The sequence below is a fragment of the Lissotriton vulgaris genome, chromosome 6 (assembly GCF_964263255.1).
Source record: "Lissotriton vulgaris chromosome 6, aLisVul1.2, whole genome shotgun sequence".
Taxonomy (NCBI): domain Eukaryota; kingdom Metazoa; phylum Chordata; class Amphibia; order Caudata; family Salamandridae; genus Lissotriton; species Lissotriton vulgaris.
In genome coordinates, this window is record NC_141694.1 from 1,846,661,755 (window position 1) to 1,846,686,257 (window position 24,503).

At 46.9% G+C, this 24,503-nt stretch overlaps 2 protein-coding genes across 2 annotated transcripts in view; one reads left to right on the forward strand and one right to left on the reverse strand.

Moving 5' to 3' along the window:
• The window catches only part of TRIM54 (tripartite motif containing 54), a 196,286-nt gene that overhangs the window by 150,240 nt on the left and 21,543 nt on the right, over positions 1–24,503 (reverse strand). The window lies entirely within an intron of this gene.
• Positions 15,096–17,543, forward strand: LOC147709631 (zinc finger MYM-type protein 1-like). The gene is made up of 2 exons (XM_086928150.1): positions 15,096–15,208; positions 15,331–17,543. Exon 2 carries the CDS (start codon positions 15,354–15,356, stop codon positions 16,929–16,931), a length of 1,578 nt encoding a protein of 525 aa, XP_086784276.1. The 5' UTR covers positions 15,096–15,208; positions 15,331–15,353; the 3' UTR covers positions 16,932–17,543.

The following is a 24,503-nucleotide window of genomic DNA, read 5'->3' on the forward strand; positions in this document are numbered from 1 at the left end:
CACCCACCATGCACACTTGTTTAAAAAGCGGCACACATCCTTTCCTCCAGTATGCTTCGTAGAGAGCCAGGTGTCCGTAAAACCCAGTGTCCTCTCCCTGTACATCGACACTACCCTCCCCAGCATGGCGTCTCGTAGCTCTGTCATCATCCAGCATGTATCTCTTGTAGTTGTTCAACGTGTCTCTCCTGTACATCCACAGCACTGTATTTCCAACACGTTCCCACCTCTCGTCATAACTATAAACACCCCCCAGAATTGCCACCTTTCCAAAAGCAAAATAGCCTCATTTGTTTGTGGTTTTAGATTGGAAAGGCCCGCGGCTGCTACGTGAATCAGGTTCTGAAGAAAATCATAGGCCTCATTTATGAGAAATGACGCATCGCTGCGTGAAAGCAGCGATGCGTCACTTCTCAGTGCGCAGTCCTTGCGTCATGATTGATGCGTCATATTTAATGTATGGCGCATCATGTCGCAAGGACGTATCTGTAAGCACAAAAGTGACGCATTGCGGGAGTGTGTCACAAAAGTGACGCAACTCCAGCAATGCGTCCTTTCACATGGGGCAAGCCCCATGTGAAAGGGCCTGCGTCAGTCTTACGCCTGCTGTGAGGCAGGCGCAAGATTTTGACGCAACGACGTCCTAAAAGTGACACAGTGAAATCTCATAGATTTTACTGCATCACTTCTACGACCCTTCCTTGCGTCAATACGCCCCCCTTGCATACATTATACCTGGCGCAGGTATAATGTGGCGCAGGGGTTTACAAAGTGACGCATCTACCTAGATGCGTCACTTTGTAAATATGTCGCAACAAGGCGCATTTTTTACACCACTGGTGCGTCACCTTATAAATGAGGCCCCCAGTGCGGTCGCGTTTAACCTGACAAAATGGCCTCTATTTCACATAATCCTCAGTAACAGTTTACACAGCTTTAAAATATAATGTATCTGATTTCTTTTTGAATCTGCTTATTTAAAGCAAATACAAACATTTAAAAACGAATATTTAAAAAAGGCGAAAATATCAATTTTTGCGGATTTTTGTTGCATTGGCAATGACCTGACCCGAAGCCCACTGTACGTATGTGCTGCTCACAACAGCTCTTCAATAGCAATATTTGTTGGCACCTACCCTTGTCATTCTGCGATTAGCCACGCCTTGTATCATGCGCTACATGGGCGTGGTCGAGGTGAGAAAGGTGTGGCTTAAAAACACTTCAGCTAAAAATATGTGCTTAGCATAGTGTGCCGCAGGTCTGATATTTTGCTGCTTCCACAATTGCCTGCATCAAGTAACATTACACACACAACAAGCTAGGACTATTGGCTTTGCCAATGATTGTTAGTTGCATAAAATAAAATTAGCATCAGCTATGGCTTCATTGTCTACAGTATTGAAAACATTTCCATTCGGAAATGATGAGACTGTCAAAAAACTAAAATGAGTCTCTTTGAAGTGACCTCAAAGGCAGTGAAGGGGGGCCCTGCTGCAGAGGTAAGATTATTGTATTCACCCTGAGAATGAGGGCAAAAATAAAGAGCCCGATAGAGACCCGTTATGGCGCCAGCTTGTGTGAACTGCCAGTGCTCACCACCGGCAGGACCCGGCCCACTTAAAGCCCTGCTCGCCACACTTGAAAGATCACTGGTGCCAGAGACAGGATCAGTGAAAGAACAAAAAGAGGCGGAGTGAGGTGGGATTAGAGTGGCCGGGAGAAGTCAGGACAGACAGACTAGGGCTCAAGAGTCATGCGGACAGCCCCAGGCAGTTGTGGATAAACAGAGGCTGGGGGTGTAAAAGGCTATAAATAGAGCCCGTCCTCAGGCGCCTGGGGTATTATAATCGGATCTCGATGACATAAGGTCACACAGAGAAGGGCTGGGGGAGGCGGCAAACGCCACATGCGCGCGTCTGCTCTGCACTGCGCACGTGGACGCGCACGTTAAAGCGCGTAGATATTCCATGGCCAGAATATATATGAAAGGGTTGTGACGTCACGTCACGCAGCACATCCTGCCCAGGCGCTGCAGACAGGCTTATTCATTGGCCCAGCCGCGAGGGCGTGAGGTTCTAAAAAATTCAAAGAAAAAAGATAATAAACAAGACAAGAAGGAAATAAAAATCTGTGCAGCATGTACTTCCTAATGTGCATTAGTTTGATGTGGAAAAAAAACTGCATACTTAACGTACACCACACCGGGGTCCATAAAACATCTCAATAAGGAGCGCGGGGCGCACGTGCGAACCCCCAACTCTCAACTACACACGCAACTCATGCCGGGCGACGTACGCTGGCCGCCGTGCCCACCGTGGCACGCGCAATCTATGGAGGTTCTGCAGGCAGGTCGGATTGGGATCACAATTTGGCCAGGGCACTGACGAAAAAAGTGGCCCACATTCAAGAGGCGTGGCCCATATTTAAGGGGCGTGGCCCACATTCAAGGGGCGTGCCCTTTCATGAAACACCATTTGCACAGACTAGGAATGAAAGTGGGAGGATACTGTTCTTGCACACGACACAGGGCCAAGGTGACAATGGCCCACATGCTGAGCAACTAAAAAAAATAGCAAGGCCCCTTTTTGTCACAAAATTATTCCAGTCCTCCAGCACAGGAGCACCTGAAAAGCAGCAAAGCCCCTGCTATTACTAACCTACTCAGCCCTCCCCAGACCTTCAGCTCAGGAGCACACAAACAGAGGTAAGGCCTCTGCAATTAGTAAATTAATCAACCCTCCAGGCCTTGGGAAAATGTCCTGGCAGGGCAGCACAAAACACAGCTTTCTGGGTCATCCAAGGTAGCCAGGTAGCCAGGTAGCCAGGTAGCCAGGGGGGAGGCTGAGGTGAAGCTGGTGCATGGGAAGTGCCTTCCCAGTGTGTTCTGGCAGTTTGAGTGTTTACCATTTACTGTAGTATTACCCTTGTACCTGTGTATGGTACCCTTTTGTAACTTGCACAAGTCACTTTTCTCTTGTAACACACTGTTTGCTACCTCTTACATTTTGTTTGCTTTAGATACTTGCACAAGTGCCACCATTGCCTATGTAACCTTTGTTCTTGTGCTGGAGTGTCTGCCATTAATTGCAGTATTATACCTTTACTTGTATTTTGTACGCTTTTGTAACCTGCACACATATCTCTTTTTCCTCCTGTAATGTATCGTTTGCACCTCTTGTATTTTGGGTGCTCACTATTGTCACTTTTGATTCATGTAACTTAACGTTTGCTTTTGTAATTTGTCCACTTATAATTTTCTCCTCATGTATTATTGCTGTTCCTAGTGTGAAGCGCTCTGACACCTTCGGGTAAAGTCCGTGCTATATAAAATCGCATAAATAAATAAATAAAACAAAAAAATTCCAAACATCACCAGGCCCCCACAGCAAGACCCATTCTTCCTCGCCCACTATGCCCTGAATTTGAAGGGCTGTGGGCGAGGTGTTAAGACTAACACCATTTCTGAGCTGCATGGGCGCCAGGGGGCCGAGGTGCAAATGGCTCAAAGGCCTGAGAAGCACCTGGCCCCCAGGGAGGCCGATTATTGCAAACAATCACCCCTCCCCAGCCCAGCCTCAGCTTGATTGCTTGGCAGGGCAGGGGTGAAGGAGAGCCCACAGCTGACAATCGCTGTCTGGCTGCACAGCGAGGCTGCTTTCATTTTCTCAGTCTCTGTCTCCGTGCCTTCTGTGGGCCGGTTTTTTTTCTCCCCTTTCCTAGTCCACTCTCTGTGGACTGGGCAGGGGAGAAAAAAAACGGCCCACAGAGGGTACTGAGGCACCGGCCCTTCGGCCCATTCCCGAATGCCCGCCTTGCCAATCCGCCCCTGTCTGCAGGTGCAACTGATGCAGCATGTGTGTGAGGAACACGAGTGTCCAGGGGCGTGGATCTCATTCGTGCAGCAGGTGCCGTGGCAGAAGGTGAGGGTGCGGCTATTATTAGTGCAGCAGGTGCAGTGGCAGCAGGAGGGTGCAGGGGGGGCAAGAGGTTGAGGGCATGGCTATGATTAGTGCAGCAGGTGCAGTGGCACCAAGGTGTGAGAGTCCCATTGCTCTTTTTTTCCTGCCCCGCCAGGGGTAAGGGGTCTCATTTCCCTTGCCTGAGGACCCAAGGCCCCTCCACGCAGTCACTGAGAGAGACGGGCACACCGGCAGGTCATCGGGGCAGGAGATTACCAGGAGACATCGGAGAGGACCCAGAAGACAGGAAGACTCTGGGAGGGAGGGATGCGCCTGACGTCAGCTACGCACAGGATGACTTCCCCTTAAACAAGCCTTATGGCGACAAAAAAAGAGTCAAAACTCGGTTCTAACCCAAAGGAGCGCTTTTTATTTTTTTACGGAGTTTTATATAGCGCAAACTTGACCAGTTATCGGGTATCAGAGCGGTTTACAGAGCACCAGTTGCGTTACATGAGAACACACATTCCTTTTTGTTAGGCGCGGGGAGATTAAGTGATTTGCCCAGAATCACAGGATGTTCAGCGTCGTTGCCGACACTCCAACCTGGTCCCCCAGAATCGAGGTCGACCGCGCTAGCCGTTAGGCCACCTCCTCTCCCACTTTGTGAATTTTCCTTCATTCATTTATCTTCCAATAGAGTCATGTCGCCCCTAAGATATACCTGTTGTCCTTTAGTTTATTTCAACTGATGGCGCTGAGTGATGTGATAGCGTGGGAAGCGGGTCACAGGAGAGTCGTAAAGAAAAGACATGGTGAACAAAGAGATATAAACAAAGTGCTGACGTGTGCCTGCATGGTGACTGCAGGAACCAGGGATGGAGGCACTTGGAGCTGGTGGCCTAAACTGATGTTAAAGAAAAATAGCTGTATTGCGCCGTGACATTTAAATAGCGCTTACTACCCCTATGTGGGGGCGCCGTAGTGCTTGCCTGGATGGGTAGCTCACTACACCGTGTAGAGTGCGTGGTTGGAAGGGTGTTGTTGCTGTTTTGATCCTGTGTGGAGGTGCTTCCTTGTTGCACGTGAGGACCACTGATATGGGGTCTAGGATTTAAATTGCCCATCAAATGAATGATGGATTATGGGTAGAAAGATGGGCTTATGTCTGTTGTGGTAAGATTTAAAGCAAAGTATCTCACTTATTGACATTTCTAGTGTTATTTTAATAGTTTTACAGGTATTTGGGGCATTTTAAATACATTTCATTATTACCCCTTCCCGTGACAGCGCCTCTTGTAAGGCAAATATTTGTAAAGCATATGCCATATCCAGTGCTTTAAATGGAAAAAAATAAGTGCAGGTACTCACCAAAAGGAGTAGTGGGCGGAGTTAAGGGAGGAGCTAAGGTGGGACAAGGGGCGGGGTTAGCTTTTTGACTTTGCCATGGTTGTATGCGCAAAATCTGCACGCATTATTGGAATGTCGGATGTATATGTCCATTAGTTATCTCACTAATAACTATATATATGGCACTTACTGATAAGTGTTTATTACTACCCAAAGTTGCCTTTTTAGTATCTTTAAAATAAGAAAAGATTGAGGAAATAACAGCGAGGTTCTAAACACATGACTTCTTGTTTGCAGGCAGGTCCTTGCTGCAGGGTCATAACTCACTGAGCTATATTACAAGGATCTTAACTTTTGACCGGCAGGTAACACAAGGTTCTATGCAACAAAAACAGTAATGTTTTGATTTGTTCTGCATTCCGTCCACCAATTGTGTGTCTTTTGCTCAGTTTGTACAGCACACACTATAGGTGGTATTTATTTATCAAGATAACCATAAAGGAAATGTGACGTCATGAAATGTTATGCGGTGAAGAAAGGCGCAGCAAGATACTGTAAGGTGACCAGTAGAAGCTCCATATTTCTTTTGTGAGTTTGTATGCGTTTGGTATGTGTTTAATTGTATGTGTGCATGTTGTATGTGTGTGTCTAACGATGGAATGTGTGTGCTGTGTTTCCGTGCTTGTGGTTTTCGCAAGTGTTTGAATGTGCATGCTTGGGCATGAATCTTTGGTGAGTGTACATCTGTGCAGTATACACTCATCTATGTCTGTGCATTATCGTTTGTGTGCATGTATCCGTTACTGTGTTGTGTGCGTCACTACTGTGCTTGCCTACGGTGCTTGTCTATTTGTGGAGTGTGTCTTTTATTTGTGCAACAGTGACATTGAGCATTTCATGAACATTTGTTTAAAAAAAATAATAATGTAAGTAAAATTGAAGGGTATCCAAAGAGTGTGTTCTTCCAAATGAGCTGTGTTCATTCCTGTTACTCATTCTGAAATAGCAGCCAGAGTTCAGTGCCTTCCTCCAACTTGTTTTCTCAACCAGGTACACATACACTTGGCCCTTATCCGATATAAATAAAGACGTTCCTAATTTAAAAAGCCGTGCCTCGTCGTCCCTCTACATGAGTGTACTCTGGAAAGAGTTAATGTTACTCGTATGAGGCATTATCATAGTTTACAGAAATAACACATTTCACAACAAGATACTGTTTTAGAATGAAGAGGGACTCTGGGAATATAAATCAAGTTGTAATGGCAGCCAGTGAAGCACTTGCTTAATAAAAGCGTAAGAACGGTGCCCCCTCCCCCGCCACCCATTTGATTTTTCAGCCCCTCTCAGCCCCACTGTGAAAAGAACAATGGATCCGATAACCACTCTGCAGACCCCCTCCCTCGCCCGCTCTGAAGACTTCCATGTCTGAACTGGGGTGGCAGAGTGGGCTAAAGAACGGTGATGGATTAAACCCAGATCTGTTAACTGGGTGTGAGTGTTTGATTGGTTCAGATGCTCCGTCCATCACCACCCCCTTTTGTACCACTTTTGTTCGCCATAAGTGTGGCAGGGTATGCTCAGACGTGAGCCCCTTGCTCACTTTGCCACTGGATTCAGGCCAGCCGGGCTGAAGACGGCTGGAGTGCCAGAAACCGGTCCTCGGAAGCTTGTTTCCGGTCCAGGGAAGGCATGGCTTGGCAGTTCGGGCTGGACTGTTCCCATGAGGTACAGGGTCAGATTGATTTGCATATAGCCATGTCTGAACTGGGGTGGCAGAGTGGGCTAAAGAACGGTGATGGATTAAACCCAAATCTTTTGACTGGGTGTGAGTGTTTGATTGACTCAGATGCTCCGTCCATCACCACCCCCTTTTGTACCACTGAAGACTTCCAAAGCAGCTCACGCTGGTTCCTGGTGACAAGCGCTCCCGTGTCTGTGATTAACTCCCTGCAGTGCTTGTTAAAGGTGCTGCAGAGGTATCACTGGAGGGATGACGGAAGCGCTGCCTGGGTTGAAGTCATGTCCCATGAGTACCGTTACTCTCTTCCTTCTAGGAAAAGTGCCGGTACTTAAGGAAAGAAAAGAAAAAAGTGCCGGTAGTCAGTACCGGTGAGTACCAGCCCATTTAAAGCACTGGTCATATCACTTCCCATGGCATGACTGGCCAAATGTCATGTGATGCCACAGTGATGCCATCAGTATTACTGCCAATTATTTCCTCAGGCAAGGGTGATGACCTTCAAGAGTAAGCATTCAGTCTTTCTTCTCTGTCTGTGCACAGGTCCAGGTGAAGGCTTGCAGTCTGAGGACCTGCTATGAAGTGAGTGCTGTTCACAGAGGTGCAGTCCATTGCTAACTTGATAGAAGTCTATAGGATGTCAAATGTGTTGAGAGATATCCACCCACCAATCAGCTACAAGCGGGTCCTCTCAAAAGATGCCCTCTCACAGTTCTGTCTCATCATGGCATTGCTTATAAAGATTCTATACATGGATATTACGACTCGCGCCCAGTGTTGTGTCCTGCAGATGGCTGTGATATGGCCGCCAAGGATTGGAGCCGAAACGGTACAGTCGAGCATGGATCCTTGTCCAGTGCATTGAGCAGGCTTCTCAGCCTTGCCTGGACCGGAGAAATAGAACCTAGAGTCCATGGTTGGACCGCAGCCCATAGACGGTGGTGGTAGGGTGGTAATAGCAACCTTTTGTTCTAGTAGCTTGGTGAAGGAGACATGGTAAGTTCCTTCAGGCAGCAAAAAACTAAATGTAGGGAAAGTCTGATTGCTCCATGTCGGCTCATGCATGCACATACCCAGTGCCTGGATAACCTTACAGGTGATTAGCCGTGCTCTACAAATTCACATAACATATCCAATCACCGACGTCCCCTTATTCAGGAATAGTCCAGGCTCTTTATCATGGATAACCATGTACGATTGCATCAGATGCATGTCCTCTCTGACTCATAGCGAGAGGCGTGTCCTTTCTGACTCACCGTAAGAGGCGTGTCCTCTCTGACTCATCATGAGAGTCGATTGAAGTGTCAATTGCCAGGAATTGGTTGTACCAAGGCCAACTGGGTCCTCAATCATGGCTGCCAAGTATGCGTGACATTAAGTGTTCCTAGGTGTAACTTTTGTATGCAGAATCTAAAAGCATGACAGGGAGAGACATCAATGAAAGTAGTAACTTAGTTAAAACAAGACCGACAATTCACTAAACAAGCATTTTCAATGCAATAGGTCTCGCATTTGTGAGGGTTTAAGCTATTGCAGCCAGATTCATCAATGTTCCGATTTGCGAGTCCTTAATAGCGATTATTAAGGAATCGCTATTAAGGACTCACCAATCGGGATTCATGTAGAAATTGCAAAATAAATTGCGATTCCTACAGCCTCCTTATTTGCGATTAGCAAATGCTAATCGCAAATAAGGAATAACTCCCCATTCATTCCTATGGGCCTAAAGGCCCATAGGAATGAATGGGGAGTCAATCCTTATTTGCGATTAGCAATTTGCTAATCGCAAATAAGAATGCAATTTCAAGGGTGCCAGGGGTGTCCAAAGGACACCCTGTAGCACCCCTGAAATGGAAATGTAGCCTGATGTTGCGCACACACATGTCCAAAGGACATGTGTGTGTGTAACATACCACTTAGAAAAATGCACTAAAGTGCATTTTTCTAAGTTTTCGCTATTTACCACGAAGTCAGACTTTGCGGTAAATAGCGGCAAGAAATTGCGAATTCGCAAATTTTAAAAGGTTCATGAATAGCATTTAAGGAATCTCAAATTGAGATTCCTTAAATGCGATTGCAATTTGATAATTCGCAATTTTTTGCGAATTGTCAAATTGCGAGTTCATGAACCATTGATGAATCTCAAATGCCATTTTTGCGGGCGCAAACGGGCGAATTTTGCGATTCGTACCGTTTGCGCTCGCAAAAATGCTTGATGAACCTACCTGAATGTCTTTTATTTATGTGTTTTTAAAAGCAACACACATATAAAAGGCATTATTATTTATACTACCAATACCTCAAACTCTTGAAAATGCGAGACCACTTTAATGTATGCCACGCCCCTTTCTTTAGATGCTGCTCACCGTATTCAGGTTACAGTGAGCAGCGTCTAAAGAAAGGGGCACTGCCAACATTAACAGGAAAGCCCGGTATAGGGCACTTTCACCCAAAAACACAAAATAAAGAAAGAATCTGTAGCGCGGCCACTAAACTGCCGAAAGCAGACCGCTCTATAAATTAAGTAAATAAGCATGGCCACTGTACTGAAAGCCGACTGCGCTGTAAACTAAATAAATAAATAAGTATGGCCACTATAGTTATAGCAGACCGTGCTGTAAATTAAATAAATACATTACTAATAAAAATATAAAAGCGGGTGGCGTGCTGCCTTGCAGGAAAGCACGTTGTGGGTGGAATAATGTTAGGTCACAGCTTTCCAAACTGTGTGGCGCGACACGTTACTGTGATCCGACCCATACGTAGGTGTGTCGTGCGATGCGATGCAATGACGTCTGCCTGCCGGCCGATATTAGGGGAATGCGACTCTAGCCCCCTCACTCAGTGATTTCGAAGTGCAAGGTGGAAGGCGGAGCAGCTGCGGACCGGAGCCTCGTGGTCAGGAACTCGCTCCCAGTATCCTGAGAATAAGGGGAAATAGCTTATAGTTCAATTGTAAACGAGTGTTTAGACGGCTATTTAATGAAAAACCCTCAGTGTGTTTCAGTGAGACCCACTTGTGGAATCTAAGTGCCTATAGTGCGGAGTGGGATATTTCCACGGAAGTACGTGGCGTCGGTGCACCTTGCACATTGAGGAGCGAGCGGGATGTTCATTAGAGGTCGATCGAGTACCTCCGAGCAACTCAGTACCGCCATCCTAGTATCCAGGAATGTAATGAGAGCGGCGCATTCACCCCATCTAGAGTAACCCTGGGCGTCACAAGGAGTTACACCTGAATATTATTAATTACCGTCACCGCGCACCTCCCTCCTCCTGTTAATGGCTGCCACAGGGGAGAGGATGTGTCCTAACGGCTAGAGCAGCCGAGAATCCTGTGATTTTGGGCAAATCACCTAATCTCCCGGTGCCTAAAATGAATGTAACGTAACTGGTGCTCGTGTAAAGTGCTCTGACACCTTCGAGTCGAGTTTCCGCTATATAAAAAAAAATACATTCGAATGTGAGGTTGTATGTGGGTGGGGTTGCGTGTGTGTGGGGTTGTGTGGGTGGGGTTGTGTGTGGGGTTGTGTGGGTGTGTGTAGGGTTGTGTGTGTGGGGTTGTGTGTGTGTGTGGGGTTGTGTGTGTGGGGTTGTGTGTTTGAGGTTGTGTGTATGTGGGGTTGTGTGTGTGGGGTTGTGTGTGTGGGGGGTTGTGTGTGTGGGGGGTTGTGTGTGTGTGTGGGGTTGTGTGGGTGTGGGGGGGGTGTGTGGGGTTGTGTGTGTGGGGTTGTGTGTGTGTGGGGCTGTTTGTGTGTGGGGTTGTGTGTGTGTGTGTGGCGTTGTGTTTGTGTGTGGGGGGTTGTGTGTTACACAGTTAGGGGCCTATTTACATGTCCCTTGGGCTGCCGGTGCACAGTGGCGGTTTTACCGTAGGGGCAGTGGGGCACTAATAATTTTCGGCACACTCCGCACAGTCTCAGATTAGTTTTGTTTACATTTAAATGCGCACCATCGCGCTGCGGCCCCGCACCACCCACGTCATTAATGAAAGTCACGATCATGTGACACTGGGACAGGCGCTGACTCACACAGTACCACGGTGACGGTCGCACCACACTGCGCATGTGGTGTTTTCCCGGCTGCCTTTCTTCAACTACTGAAGCCTATGGCATTTGAAAAGCAAGCACCGCTGAGTACGGTGTTTGCCTCATGCCACAGACTTCAGTGGTTGAAAAGGGGGCAACGTTTTTTTCGTGCTCATACCAATCCTGACGCTGCTCTCTTTAGAGAGCAGCCCTCCTCTGAAGAGAGCAGCGTCAGGATTGGCTAGTGCTGAGTTCTTGTGTGCTTGCTGGCCTGCCTTAAGTTGACAGCAGCAGTCTAGTGTTGCACCGCGGCAGCGGGGGTGGGAGCGTCCAACGGTGCAATGCCCAATCACTGAATGGCTGAACACTGTTCAGTCATTCAGTGATTGGACAATCCTTCAGTTGCTGGGCAAATCGGGCCGGCCCACAGGCACCTCATCATCCGACCCCATCTCAGTGTGAGTCTGCACACGAGAGCACGTGGACTCGAGGACGGAGGAGTGTAACACTGAGTGAGCACTGAGCACAGAAGTACAGAATACTACTGACCATCGTCGACCGACCACTACAGTAGTACACAGTCACACTGTGACGTGACGACGACGCATCACTAGGTACGTGTCGCAGCAAGGTGTGTGAGGGCTGGGGAGAGGTTGATGAGAGATGATTGAAGCTGCTAAAGCAAGGCCTAACCCCCTCATCATGGAGGAAGTTTCAGTTCGGCAGTCGGCACGACTAAGGCTGGCACCCGCCTGGTCTTTGCCCCCTAGTCTTCCACCTGCACCGAATTGTAGCTTAGGGATGCGACCTAGAAGAGGTCGGTGTTACCGTGAGACTGAGTGCCAACTGTCAATCAGTTATTCAATTCCAAAATGAAATCTCAATCTGGTATTTATACGAGCGGAGGAGGAGATCATCATCCAGCCGAAAGACAAGTGCGGCAGCAGCTGGGAGACTTGATGACTTGTTCTGGGTCTTGCCCAGGGGCGTAACACAGGCCCCCGCAGCCCTCTTTATTATCATGATACGATTTGGTGCGCAGTTCAGACGGCACAGCACACCCGACGTCAAATTAAAGGGTGCACACGCCTCGGCAAGGGCCGTGCATGACACAGGGTTGTGGGGGGGTCGCGCTATAGGGGCCACGGCCGGGCCTCAGAGGTTCAATGGTGTGCAACTGAACTGCTGTGAAGTGCGCACACGCGGGCCCCGGGCTAGCCTCTTCAATTAAAAGTGCGCATTTGCCGAGATCCGATCCCAGGTCAGAGTCGACCCAGCTGCCACGCTACGCTTAGAAGAACCATCCGAGGTCCGTCGCCTGCTGTCATAATTTACATTATTACCAGCCCTGGGCCCTGCCTGACTAGCCATGCCCAGTTGCCCAGCCAGTGTGCTAAGGTAGGAAAGAAAGGAGGCAAGTTTCTTGCTGTACGTAAACCCACCCACAGAGGGAAACCCCCTTTAAAAGAGGCTGATGTAAATAAATACAGCGAAGTTAATGCTGTGTCCCTCGGTTTCAGCCATTTGTGCCATCAGATAGGAACGTCATTCGTGGCAGTGTACGTGTTAGAAATATTTCTGGATTCTTGAGGCTGGTGCAGTGAGGACGTTCCATGCATGTTACCAGGAATCGTTTTTTATTGTCGAGTGCTATTTGCTGGTTTATTTTCCATCTTTCTATGATTTTTCGCTTCTTGAACCCAAGTTTACACTGTTATTCAATCGGATACCCCCTCACCCTCACACGCATACACTTGTTTGTTTAGAGTATATTTATTGGCATTTCATATTTTGTTTGCACGCTCCCAGTTCCCCGCATTTGTTTATAGGGAAAGCTTTGTATATTTTGGAGTCCCTTTTACGTATTAAGATCTGTCTCATCTGTGCACGTGTTCGTGCCTTGTACCTTTGACACCCTTGCAAACGCCTATCCTTGGGAATGCAGCAGTGGCGTGGGTGAGTGTTTTAAGCGTTGTTCGCCGACTTGTGACCAAGCTTAGGGAACAGGAGCAAAAACCATCCAAAGAATACATACGCGCGTTTTAAGACACATACGTGCTCCTTTCCAGGTTGGTCTTTTAGTAACGAGGCTGTGTTTGTGTGCCTTGTTTATTGTAAGTCGCATTTGTGTGTCTAGCAGCAGTAAACCATGCATACATCTCATATTTTGCTTACTGAGGGTAAGGGGAGCGTGGAGTAAGGCAAGTAATGCACCTGCAAACGTTGATTAAGACAGGTGGCAAGGAAAAACCTTGAAAAGAGCCCCTTGGATTTCAAAGCTGTTCGAAAAGGCGGCCTCTTTTCTGATTGGCTGGGCGGGCACTATTTCGTGAGATTTCCCGTGCTAATGATGAGCTGTCTTTGATGTCAAGAATGTACAATGTGCGTGACTCTTCACTCTGTGTCTGATGGCACTTCGAGAATTAAATTTACTCATATTATCAAAAATTAAACAATCAATGTACACAAAGTGTCACCACAGATGACTAGTACTGCGTTTCTATTTTTAACAATTGCTTAAGCCTTTATTAGGCTAATGTCTGATTTAAATGTGAAAGCCACACACAAAAATAAAGAAACTAGTATAAAAAATATAGAGACGAGTGCAAGAAACACGAAATGTGAAATATTTTGTTTTATTCACAAAATATATAAAAAACAAATTACAAAAGTCAATTTAATAGGCAAGTTTGAGCTTTTCAAAACGGATTTTATTTGCAAAAGGAGAAGTGGTATGCTAGACTGTAGAATATCACCTTGTTGTTTTTGCTCCTTGTGCATAGTCTCTTTTTTGTCGTCGCATACCAGTGCTTCCATCAGGCCACCAATCACCCATACTAGATTCTCCTTCCTGTACTCACCGTGCTCCCATGAATCAAGTTGAGGATATAAACTTCAAATTTAGCCTCCTGTTTTAAATTCCCTCACATTTACAGACTCTTACATTTTAAATTTTGCTTGTTATAGCATAAATGATTCATTAATTTGTCTAATAATACTTAATTTTCTAAACAGTTGTCGGCCTCCTGCGTAGTTGTGTCAGACTCACAGAAATTGTCGGGCTTCAGAATATCTGCAGTAGTGTAAATGCTGTTCCAAAGAGTAGGTAGTGGTGGGAGAACAGACTGCCTGAGCAAGAAGAGACTCTCCTGAAGGCCTTATGTGAAAGTGAGTGGGTTCTACAGGGGGTGTGTGGGTCCTATGGAGATGTGACCAGGCCTGATGGAGGAAACATAGATCCTGCTGGAGGACTAAGGCACCCTGCAGGAGAGTAAAGGGACCTCACCGTGGGGTGGCTGTCACCTACTATAGCAAGAAGTGATTGCAGACAAAATGTGACATTGTGGGGAGAATATCTCCTTAAGAAGGGGATACGTGTGAGGTATGGACGAAATAGAATGTATTTTAACGGCAAGTGATTGAGCCAGTGAGACAAGTGACATTTTGCAGGAATATGACTCATACAGGGCGATATATAACGAACCCTTACAGAGAAATCAGTAACAGGTGGCTATTGTACAGAATAATGTCCCTTCTACCTGAATATACTGGGAAATAATGTAAGCCAGCAAGCAGTATTTGTGCATGTTTTGTGTAAAGAATTAGCCTATTTTCAATTTTGGAGGGGCAGCAACATTGTCGTGGTGTCACCAGGGCTTTATGTGGAAGCTTTTTCATTGTTATATACAAGCCACAGTTGCTGCTTATTTATCTTTTGCAACTAACAACCATCGACAAAGCCAGTAGTCCTGACTTCTTGTAAGTATGATGTTACTTATGTATCATATATCTGGATGCAATGACAAAAACAACAAAATACCAGTTTTCAGTCTTCCTTTGAATTTGTATTTGTTGCATATTTTCCATAGTGCATGTATTGTTTCAAAGGAAGATTAATTTTCACTGGAGAAGATTTTACCTCTATAATTTATAGATTAACCGCTAACTACGTGCTACAGGGGGGGCTCATTTTGCGTTACACCACTGTACATGCCTGCCCATATTTTACAGTTTGAATGCTTTTGTTAAAAGTCTGTGTGTTTGGTTGACACAACTACATTTTGTTGTATTTGCTTTTCAGCATTTGGTAAAGCCTCAGGCTTCCAAACTAATTTTTGGGCAAATCAAGCAAAGAAGAAGAGACGCCAACCTCCTTTTCCGCTACAACACAGCCAACAACCCCAGTGTTTAAGGTAAGGACACTGCTGCTATATTTTACATTCTAGTAGTCAAGGGCTATGTAAGTTGTGTACATGGTGAGTGCCGTCTAAATACATGCACCAAACCTCATACGTTGTTCTTTGATTATTGACAGGTAACACTAACATTGGTAACACCATGAATACAGTAGAGCATCTACTTGCAAAGCCGTTCGTTGGACTGAAACGTGAAGACAAACTAATTGTAAAACAATTAGGACCTCACCGGCCAGACCTAAACCTACCACAAAGTTCCCTAGACAGAGGGAAGCTTTACACACGTTCTTTCACAAACACCTGGTACAAAAAAGTTGATTGGCTTACAGGATGTCCTTCAACAAATACTCTGTTCTGCTTCCCCTGCCTGCTGTTTGGTGGTGAAACTCCTTGGACCAAAAAAGGAGTGAAAGACTTAAAACATTTGTCAGATAAAGTAAAGAAGCATGCACACACGAAAACACATATGGAAAATCTGACAAGACTGGGAATGTTGGGAGATAAACCGATTGAAGCCCACATAAGCGAGGCCTACCAAACAAATATACGGAAGCACAATGAAGCAGTTGATAGGAATCGACACGTGCTATCAAAAATCATTGACTGTATTCGTTTCTGTGGTGATTTTGAACTGGCTTTACGAGGGCATGATGAATCGGAAGGCTCTGCAAATCCTGGTATATTCTTAGGGCTTGTGGACTTAATAGCAAGCATAGACCATGTATTCGAAGCACATCTATCAAGTGCTACAGTCCTCAAGGGCACCTCGAAAATCATACAAAATGAACTGCTTGAGTGCATGCTAGAGATTGTAAAAAGCACTATCGTACAACAGCTGAAAAACACAGACTTTGTGGCTATTCAGGCTGATGACACCACTGATGTGGCCACGAATACACAGTCAGTATTGGTCTTTCGGTACCTAGACAGTGACAACAAAGTTGTGGAAAGCTTCTATGGATTCACCCATTTAAAAGACGCTTGTGCAGAAAGCATTTCTTCAGTTATTCTACAGGAACTAAACTTCATTTTTCCAGAGCAGCCTCAAAAACAAAAACTGATTGCACAAAGCTACGATGGTGCTGCAGTAATGAGTGGAACCTCCGGTGGAGTACAAAAAAAAATTAAAGATGTGTACCCTAATGCCCATTTCGTGCACTGTTATGCCCACCAACTAAATCTGATTATGCAACAATCTGTAGGAAAGATCTCTGAGGCAAAGATATTCTTCCTGGATGTAGGAGGAATGGCAGCATTCTTCTCACGCTCCCCCAAAAGAACGGAGGTACTTCATACCATTGTTAATAGAAGGATTCCAAAGGGAGGCCCAACTCGTTGGAATTTTCACATCCGTACAATCTGCCTAATATACCAATATAGGGTTGATCTTGAGAAATGTTTTGACACCATAGAAGCCGATCAAGAGTTTGACTACAAAAACCGGAATGAGGCCCGTGGCTTTGCTAGAACACTGCAAGACAGGGAGTTTCAGTTTTTGCTGTTTTTGTTTTTTGAAATAATGCTAAAAGTTGAAATACTGTATGAAACGTTACAAAAACGTGAAATAGATACTATCCATGTGGAAACAGCTATCAACGACTTTGTCACAAGCATAACGAAAGTCAGAGAAGAGGTTGACAAGTTAGACAGCAAACTGCCAAATGATTCTACTTTCTCTAACCGCAGAAAAGACATCAGCAGTCTAGTCCGAATTTCCTAAGAGATATGTGACACTATAATTATGCAGGCAAAGGAACGCTTTTCTTTTTAAAAGCATTTGGTGAGTGCCACATTACTAAGAAGTGATCTGTTTGCTAAATATGATATTTCCTTCCCTGAGCAAGCACTGAATACCGCTGTGGAAGCTTACCCTATGCTCAACAAAGAGGATCTGAGAACAGAACTAACTGTACTGTATGGAATGCATGTATACCGGCAGGCAACTAATGCCATTAATTTGCTTGCTTTAATTCTGAACCTTAACATGCAAAACACACTAACAGAAACAGTGACTTTATTAAAAATACTCATCACCACACCGATGACAACAGCAGAGGCGGAACGTTCTTTTTCCGCTTTGAATAGAATTAAAACATTCCTGAGAAATACCATGATTCAGGACAGGCTGAATGCCTTAGCAATGCTTTCCATAGAGAGTGAGTTAGTTAAAAGAATACCAGACTTCAATGTTCAAGTCATTGAGAAGTTTGCTTCCATGAAAAACAGACGTGCTGATTTTCATTACAAAAAGTGAACACTCTATTTAAATGCTGCTAGTTGGCGTCCTGTTTATTTGTTTGTTATTAAAATACATCTGTGAGGTACTCAGCAATGCATTGTGTTTCAAAGTCTGTTATGAAGCTCTGTGGTTATGATGAAGATGAATAAGCAGCTACCTATGTTATATGACACCACTTTATTAATGTAATAACTGCACTTTCACAATTGCTTTATTAACCTTCCTGCTTTCACAAATTTGCATGAAAATGCACCATTTGTCAACTCTTTTTTCAAAATTTTCTCGGGGGGAATTCCCCCCGAACACTCCTTAAGGGGTTCGGGCTCGCTCGCTACGCTCGCTCCCTACGGTGCAGTACGATTTTCATTTTACGCCACACCACTTTCAAATGTCACCAGCCGCCACTGCCGGTGCGTCAATTTAACCATGCAAACCACCCCCCTCGTGTTACTGTGTCCCTGAATTTTTTTTCACAAAAAGGTGTGTCACCAACAAGCTGTGTGTTAGATCATTAAAGAAAATAGTGCTCACAGCTTCGATTAAGCAGACTGTAACTATACAAGTAAAAAGTCCAGTCCTCATGGGAGGTTACAAATGCGGACAAGGCGGTACCAAGGAGGTACTACTAAGCCTATTTATCAATCAAAAGCAACGATTTTGAAAGGACAGTAACAGGAGCCAATTGAAAAGATGCGCAGGAAATGGGCGGAGCTTGTATTCTATACCTGAATACAGCATGCCTCGCAGAGCAGCGCATGCGCTGCCCTTCTAGACCTACAAAATAGATGCAACATATGACACTAACTGGAAAATTCATGAAGGTGTCCGTATTAAATGTGCAAAAATGATCACATTCAAAGAGGCAAACATCACCACAGACAGTGTCAGCATTATTGGTTTTAGAGCAGTGGTTCTTAACCTTTTGACTTCTGTGGACCCCCACATAATGATTACTGGAGTCCAGAGACCCCCACTGAATAATTATTTGAATCTGGGAACCCCCGTTAAGTCATTACTGGAAGCCGAGGACCGCAGCCTAAGCAATTTCAATGATTTGAACCACAAAAGATTACACAAATGATTACATATTTTATTTAATTTACAAACAAATATCAAGAAAAAAAATCTAATTTTTATGAAAATTTTGGAACTTTTATAAATTCAATTAAGGCAACCCGTTGTCTATACTATATTCCATTTGCTGCACTTGCACTCTCTAAAGAATCAATTAGAGGAAATCAACTACATTTTAAGCCTCCAATTTTGAATTCCTTCACATTTACAGAACTTTTTTTAATTTTCAGTTTGACACTGCTTTTTATTTGTATGCACTTTACTAATCTGTTAATAATATTTAATTTTCTAAGCAGGTATCAACTCCCTGAGTAGGCTTTGTGGATCCCCAGGGGTCCCTGGGACACACTTTAAGAACCGCTGCTCTAGAGAATATGTGTATCAATGGCCTCAAGCGGTATTTGGTTTAATGGTTCAGACAATTTATACATTAGTGGTCCCAGGCCTCACATGCATCAGTCAACTAAGACAGGGCATAGGTCAGTGGCCCCGGGCAGTAAATGTATCAATGGCCGCAGATAGCAATTAGTATTGATTGCTGCAGACAGCAATGGCCCAAGACACAACATGCTTCCATAACCTCTGAGAGTAAGGCGCATCAGTGGTCCCAGAGAGTGATACGCGTCAGTGGTCCCAGAGAGTGATACGCGTCAGTGGTCCCAGAGAGTGATAGGCGTCAGTGGTACCAGAGGGTGATACGAATCAGTGGTCCCAGAGAGTGAAACGCGTCAGTGGTCCCAGAGAGTGATACGCGTCAGTGGTCCCAGAGAGTGATACGCGTCAGTGGTCCCAGAGAGTGATACGCGTCAGTGGTCCCAGAGAGTGATAGGCGTCAGTGGTCCCAGAGAGTGATATGCGTCAGTGGTCCCAGAGAGTGATATGCGTCAGTGGTCCCAGAGAGTGATATGCGTCAGTGGTCCCAGAGAGTGATACGAATCAGTGGTCCCAGAGAGTGATACGAATCAGTGGTCCCAGAGAGTGATACGAATCAGTGGTCCCAGAGAGTGATACGCATCAGTGGTCCCAGAGAGTGATACGCATCAGTGGTCCCAGAGAGTGATAGCATCAGTGGTCCCAGAGAGTGATACGCGTCAGTGGTCCCAGAGAGTGATACGCGTCAGTGGTCCCAGAGAGTGATACGCGTCAGTGGTCCCAGAGAGTGATATGCGTCAGTGATCCCAGAGAGTGATATGCGTCAGTGGTCCCAGAGAGTGATATGCGTCAGTGGTCCCAGAGAGTGATATGCGTCAGTGGTCCCAGAGAGTGATACGAATCAGTGGTCCCAGAAAGTGATACGTGTCAGTGGTCCCATGGAGTGATACGAATCAGTGGTCCCAGGGAGTGATACGTGTCAGTGGTCCCATAGAGTGATATGCGTCAGTGGTCCCAGAGAGTGATACGTGTCAGTGGTCCCAGAGAGTGATATGCGTCAGCGGTCCCAGAGAGTGATATGCATCAGTGGCCCCAGAGAGTGAGACGCATCAGTGGTCCCAGAGAGTGATATGCGTCAGTGGTCCCAGAGAGTGATATGCGTCAGTGGTCCCAGAGAGTGATACGCATCAGTGGTCCCAGAGAGTGATACGCGTCAGTGGTCCCAGAGAGTGATACGCATCAGTGGTCCCAGAGAGTGATATGCGTCAGTGGTCCCAGAGAGTGATACGCATCAGTGGTCCCAGACAGTGAGACGCGTCAGAGGTCCCAGAGAGTGATACGCATCAGTGGTCCCAGAGAGTGAGATACATCAGTGGTCCCAGAGAGTGATACGTGTCAGTGGTCCCAGAGAGTGATACGTGTCAGTGGTCCCAGAGAGTGATACGCGTCAGTGGTCCCAGAGAGTGATACGCGTCAGTGGTCCCAGAGAGTGATACGCGTCAGTGGTCCCAGAGAGTGATACGCATCAGTGGTCCCAGAGAGTGATACGCGTCAGTGGTCCCAGAGAGTGAGACGCATCAGTGGTCCCAGAGAGTGATATGTGTCAGTGGTCCCAGAGAGTGATATGCATCAGTGGTCCCAGAGAGTGAGACGCATCAGTGGTCTCAGAGAGTGATATGCGTCAGTGGTCCCAGAGAGTGATACGCATCAGTGGTCCCAGAGAGTTATACGCGTCAGTGGTCCCAGAGAGTGAGACGCATCAGTGGTCCCAGAGAGTGATATGTGTCAGTGGTCCCAGAGAGTGATATGCATCAGTGGTCCCAGAGAGTGAGACGCATCAGTGGTCCCAGAGAGTGATATGCGTCAGTGGTCCCAGAGAGTGATATGCATCAGTGGTCCCAGAGAGTGATATGCATCAGTGGTCCAAGAGAGTGGTATGCGTCAGTGGTCCAAGAGAGTGATATGCGTCAGTGGTCCCAGAGAGTGATATCCATCAGTGGTCCCAGAGAGTGATATGCGTCAGTATTCCCAGAGAGTGATATGCATCAGTATTCCCAGAGAGTGATATGCATCAGTGGTCCAAGAGAGTGATATGCGTCAGTGGTCCTAGAGAGTGATATGCGTCAGTGGTCCCAGAGAGTGATACGCATCAGTGGTCCCAGAGAGTGATACGCGTCAGTGGTCCCAGAGAGTGATACGCATCAGTGGTCCCAGAGAGTGATATGCGTCAGTGGTTCCAGAGAGTGATATGCATCAGTGGTCCCAGAGAGTGATACGCATCAGTGGTCCCAGACAGTGAGACGCGTCAGTGGTCCCAGAGAGTGATACGCGTCAGTGGTCCCAGAGAGTGATATGCGTCAGTGGTCCCAGAGAGTGATACGCGTCAGTGGTCCCAGAGAGTGATACGCATCAGTGGTCCCAGAGAGTGATATGCGTCAGTGGTCCCAGAGAGTGATACGCATCAGTGGTCCCAGACAGTGAGACGCGTCAGAGGTCCCAGAGAGTGATACTCATCAGTGGTCCCAGAGAGTGATACACGTCAGTGGTCCCAGAGAGTGAGATACATCAGTGGTCCCAGAGAGTGATACGTGTCAGTGGTCCCAGAGAGTGATACGCGTCAGTGGTCCCAGAGAGTGATACGCGTCAGTGGTCCCAGAGAGTGATACGCGTCAGTGGTCCCAGAGAGTGATACGCGTCAGTGGTCCCAGAGAGTGATACGCATCAGTGGTCCCAGAGAGTGATACGCATCAGTGGTCCCAGAGAGTTATACGCGTCAGTGGTCCCAGAGAGTGAGACGCATCAGTGGTCCCAGAGAGTGATATGCGTCAGTGGTCCCAGAGAGTGATATGCATCAGTGGTCCCAGAGAGTGAGACGCATCAGTGGTCCCAGAGAGTGATATACGTCAGTGGTCCCAGAGAGTGATATGCATCAGTGGTCCCAGAGAGTGATATGCATCAGTGGTCCAAGAGAGTGGTATGCGTCAGTGGTCCAAGAGAGTGATATGCGTCAGTGGTCCCAGAGAGTGATATCTATCATTGGTCCCAGAGAGTGATATGCGTCAGTATTCCCAGAGAGTGATATGCATCAGTATTCCCAGAGAGTGATATGCATCAGTGGTCCAAGAGAGTGATATGCGTCAGTGGTCCTAGAGAGTGATATGCATCAGTGGTCCCAGAGAGTGATACGCATCAGTGGTCCCAGACAGTGAGACGCGTCAGTGGTCCCAGAGAGTGATACGCATCAGTGGTCCCAGAGAGTGATATGCGTCAGTGGTCCCAGAGAGTGATACGCGTCAGTGGTCCCAGAGAGTGATACGCGTCAGTGGTCCCAGAGAGTGATACGCGTCAGTGGTCCCAGAGAGTGATACGCATCAGTCCCTTCGAGAGCTATAAGCTCATTCAGTAGCATCCATCACTGAGCCCAGCGGCACATGCATCAGCCGCCTCGGATATTCTGGGCCTCCTTTCACCTGGGAAGTCTAGGCCTCAATGGCTGCAGGCTGCAGTGTACATCAGTGGTCTTAGCTGGTACTGGGCACCTATAGCAGGAGGCAGTAGGAGCATCAGTGGTTCCAAGCCGGCTTTTGATGTACATCAGTGGCCCCAGGCAGTAATGTGTATCATAAAGTCCCAGGGAATGGACTTGAGGCTTAGCATACAGGCCGCTTCCTCAGCTGCCAGGACCCCACAGGCTGACAGCAGCACCACCCCTTACAGCACAAAGCGAGCATCAGTTCATGATGCAGAGTGACCTTCCCAGCCACAGAAGATTGGAGCTGCCTGCATACCTCTGGGTTGGCTTCTCAGCTGCCTGCCCACAGCAGCTGGTCTCGCCCTGAAGCGGGTGCATGACGCTGGTCCTCGGCAGCCCAGGATTGCTAATCACCCAGGTCGTCCCACACACAATCGGTCACGGTTAGTGGTAGGTGGGAGTAGGGGACCTCAGCACTCCATTCCATCCAAAAAACTTAGGCACAGAAGTGCTGTTGTGGGAGGACAGACTGTGCAGCGCATGTGGGCAGCAGCGACCGGTGCAAGTTAGCACAGTGGGTCGGGGTGGAGGGGGTGTTGACGGATGACAGAAAAGGCCAGTAACAAAATGTTAACAATCACAGCGCCTGCCAGGGGAAATTGAGGAAGTGACAGCCCCACCTCTGAAAGGAATTCTCATCTTGAGTGATGAACAAGTCTCTAAGCAGGGTTCTCTAAAGTCAGTCCTGGAGAACCGGATCCATGCCAGATTTTTAGCATATCCTCATTTAGATAAATTTCGTTATCATGAAAATTTTCCATGGATCCTGCCCTCCAGGACTCACTTTAGAGAACCCTGCTCTAAGGCACGGTACAGCGCGTGTTCGACTCTAGTTTACTCATCCAGTTGTACTCGGTCAAGTATCACACATCATGTGACAATCTCTTCTCGTAGGCAAGATGCAGGTAAATCACCAAAATGAGTTAGTCTAACACGCCAGGGGCGGCCTTAGGCATGTGCAAGCTGTGCACCTGCACAGGGCCACCAAACCCCAGGGGCCACCACGTCAATATATATCCTTAATATAATAATCCTCTGATATTGGATACATATTTGCGTGGCGGCCCCTGGCAGGGATTTGGCGGCCTTCGGCTCTGTTCTACTTCCAAACACCCTGACCCCCCCCTCTTCACTGGCCTCCACGCTCCGCCCCGCCCAGGACCCCCACTTCCGGGGCCCCCTACCTACGCTCCCTGCCCAGGGCCGTCATGAGTCTAGAGCCGCCCCTGAACACGCAATGTGTGACACTTGACAGGGCGGCTGTCAAACTATGGAAAGTATCACAACAGCGATACCGACCGCCGCCATTGCCTCGGCCACGTTAATGAGTCCAAGCTGCTCAACTAGGCACCATCTGCATAGCCAGAGTTCTTTCTTTATTTATTATACAGTTAATAAAAAGAGTTGTTCCTAGCTTTCCATTGTACATTTGGTCTTACAAGTTCCAGTGTTAGACAGACTGCTATTTTCATGAAACTCCAGGACTGGCTAAAGGTGACCCTCATGACGTGAGACCATTTCACAACGCTCCTTTATTTGAAAGGAAAGAAAGACTAAAACCCCGCCCCCGCGGAGGGTAGCCAGTGTTCACGTGACTGTCTGTATTCCACCAGCTTCCATTTTGTGTTTGTATCTCTGCAGCGTCCCAATGGGCTCAGAGAAATCTGAAAGAGGGCTCGTTTCCGCTCTATGCAAAAAGTAAGTAAAAAGTAAATGACTTAAATCGAAGCCTCTCTGCATCTCATCGCACACCAGGAACAACACGATGCTCGGTGCGCTGAGACCCGTCCAAAGAAATCCAGGTCCCTCCAGGATTTATTTACAAAGTGATAACAAGAAACACAAACACAGGAAGAGGCTGGTGGCCTGGAGTGATATGGCAGGTTCATTTAAAAGCTACGTTGGCTTAATACAAAAAACAATCCTTATCAGTGTTATGACTTCTTTGAAGCAAGCCATGCAGCCGGCATGAGAGGATGGGGGGAGTTAAGGGATGTCCACCCTGTTTTTCTGCTCATGGGCAACCCTGGTTATCTCTGTTTTGAACCAGGCCAATGTTAGAAAGCCTTGTTGGG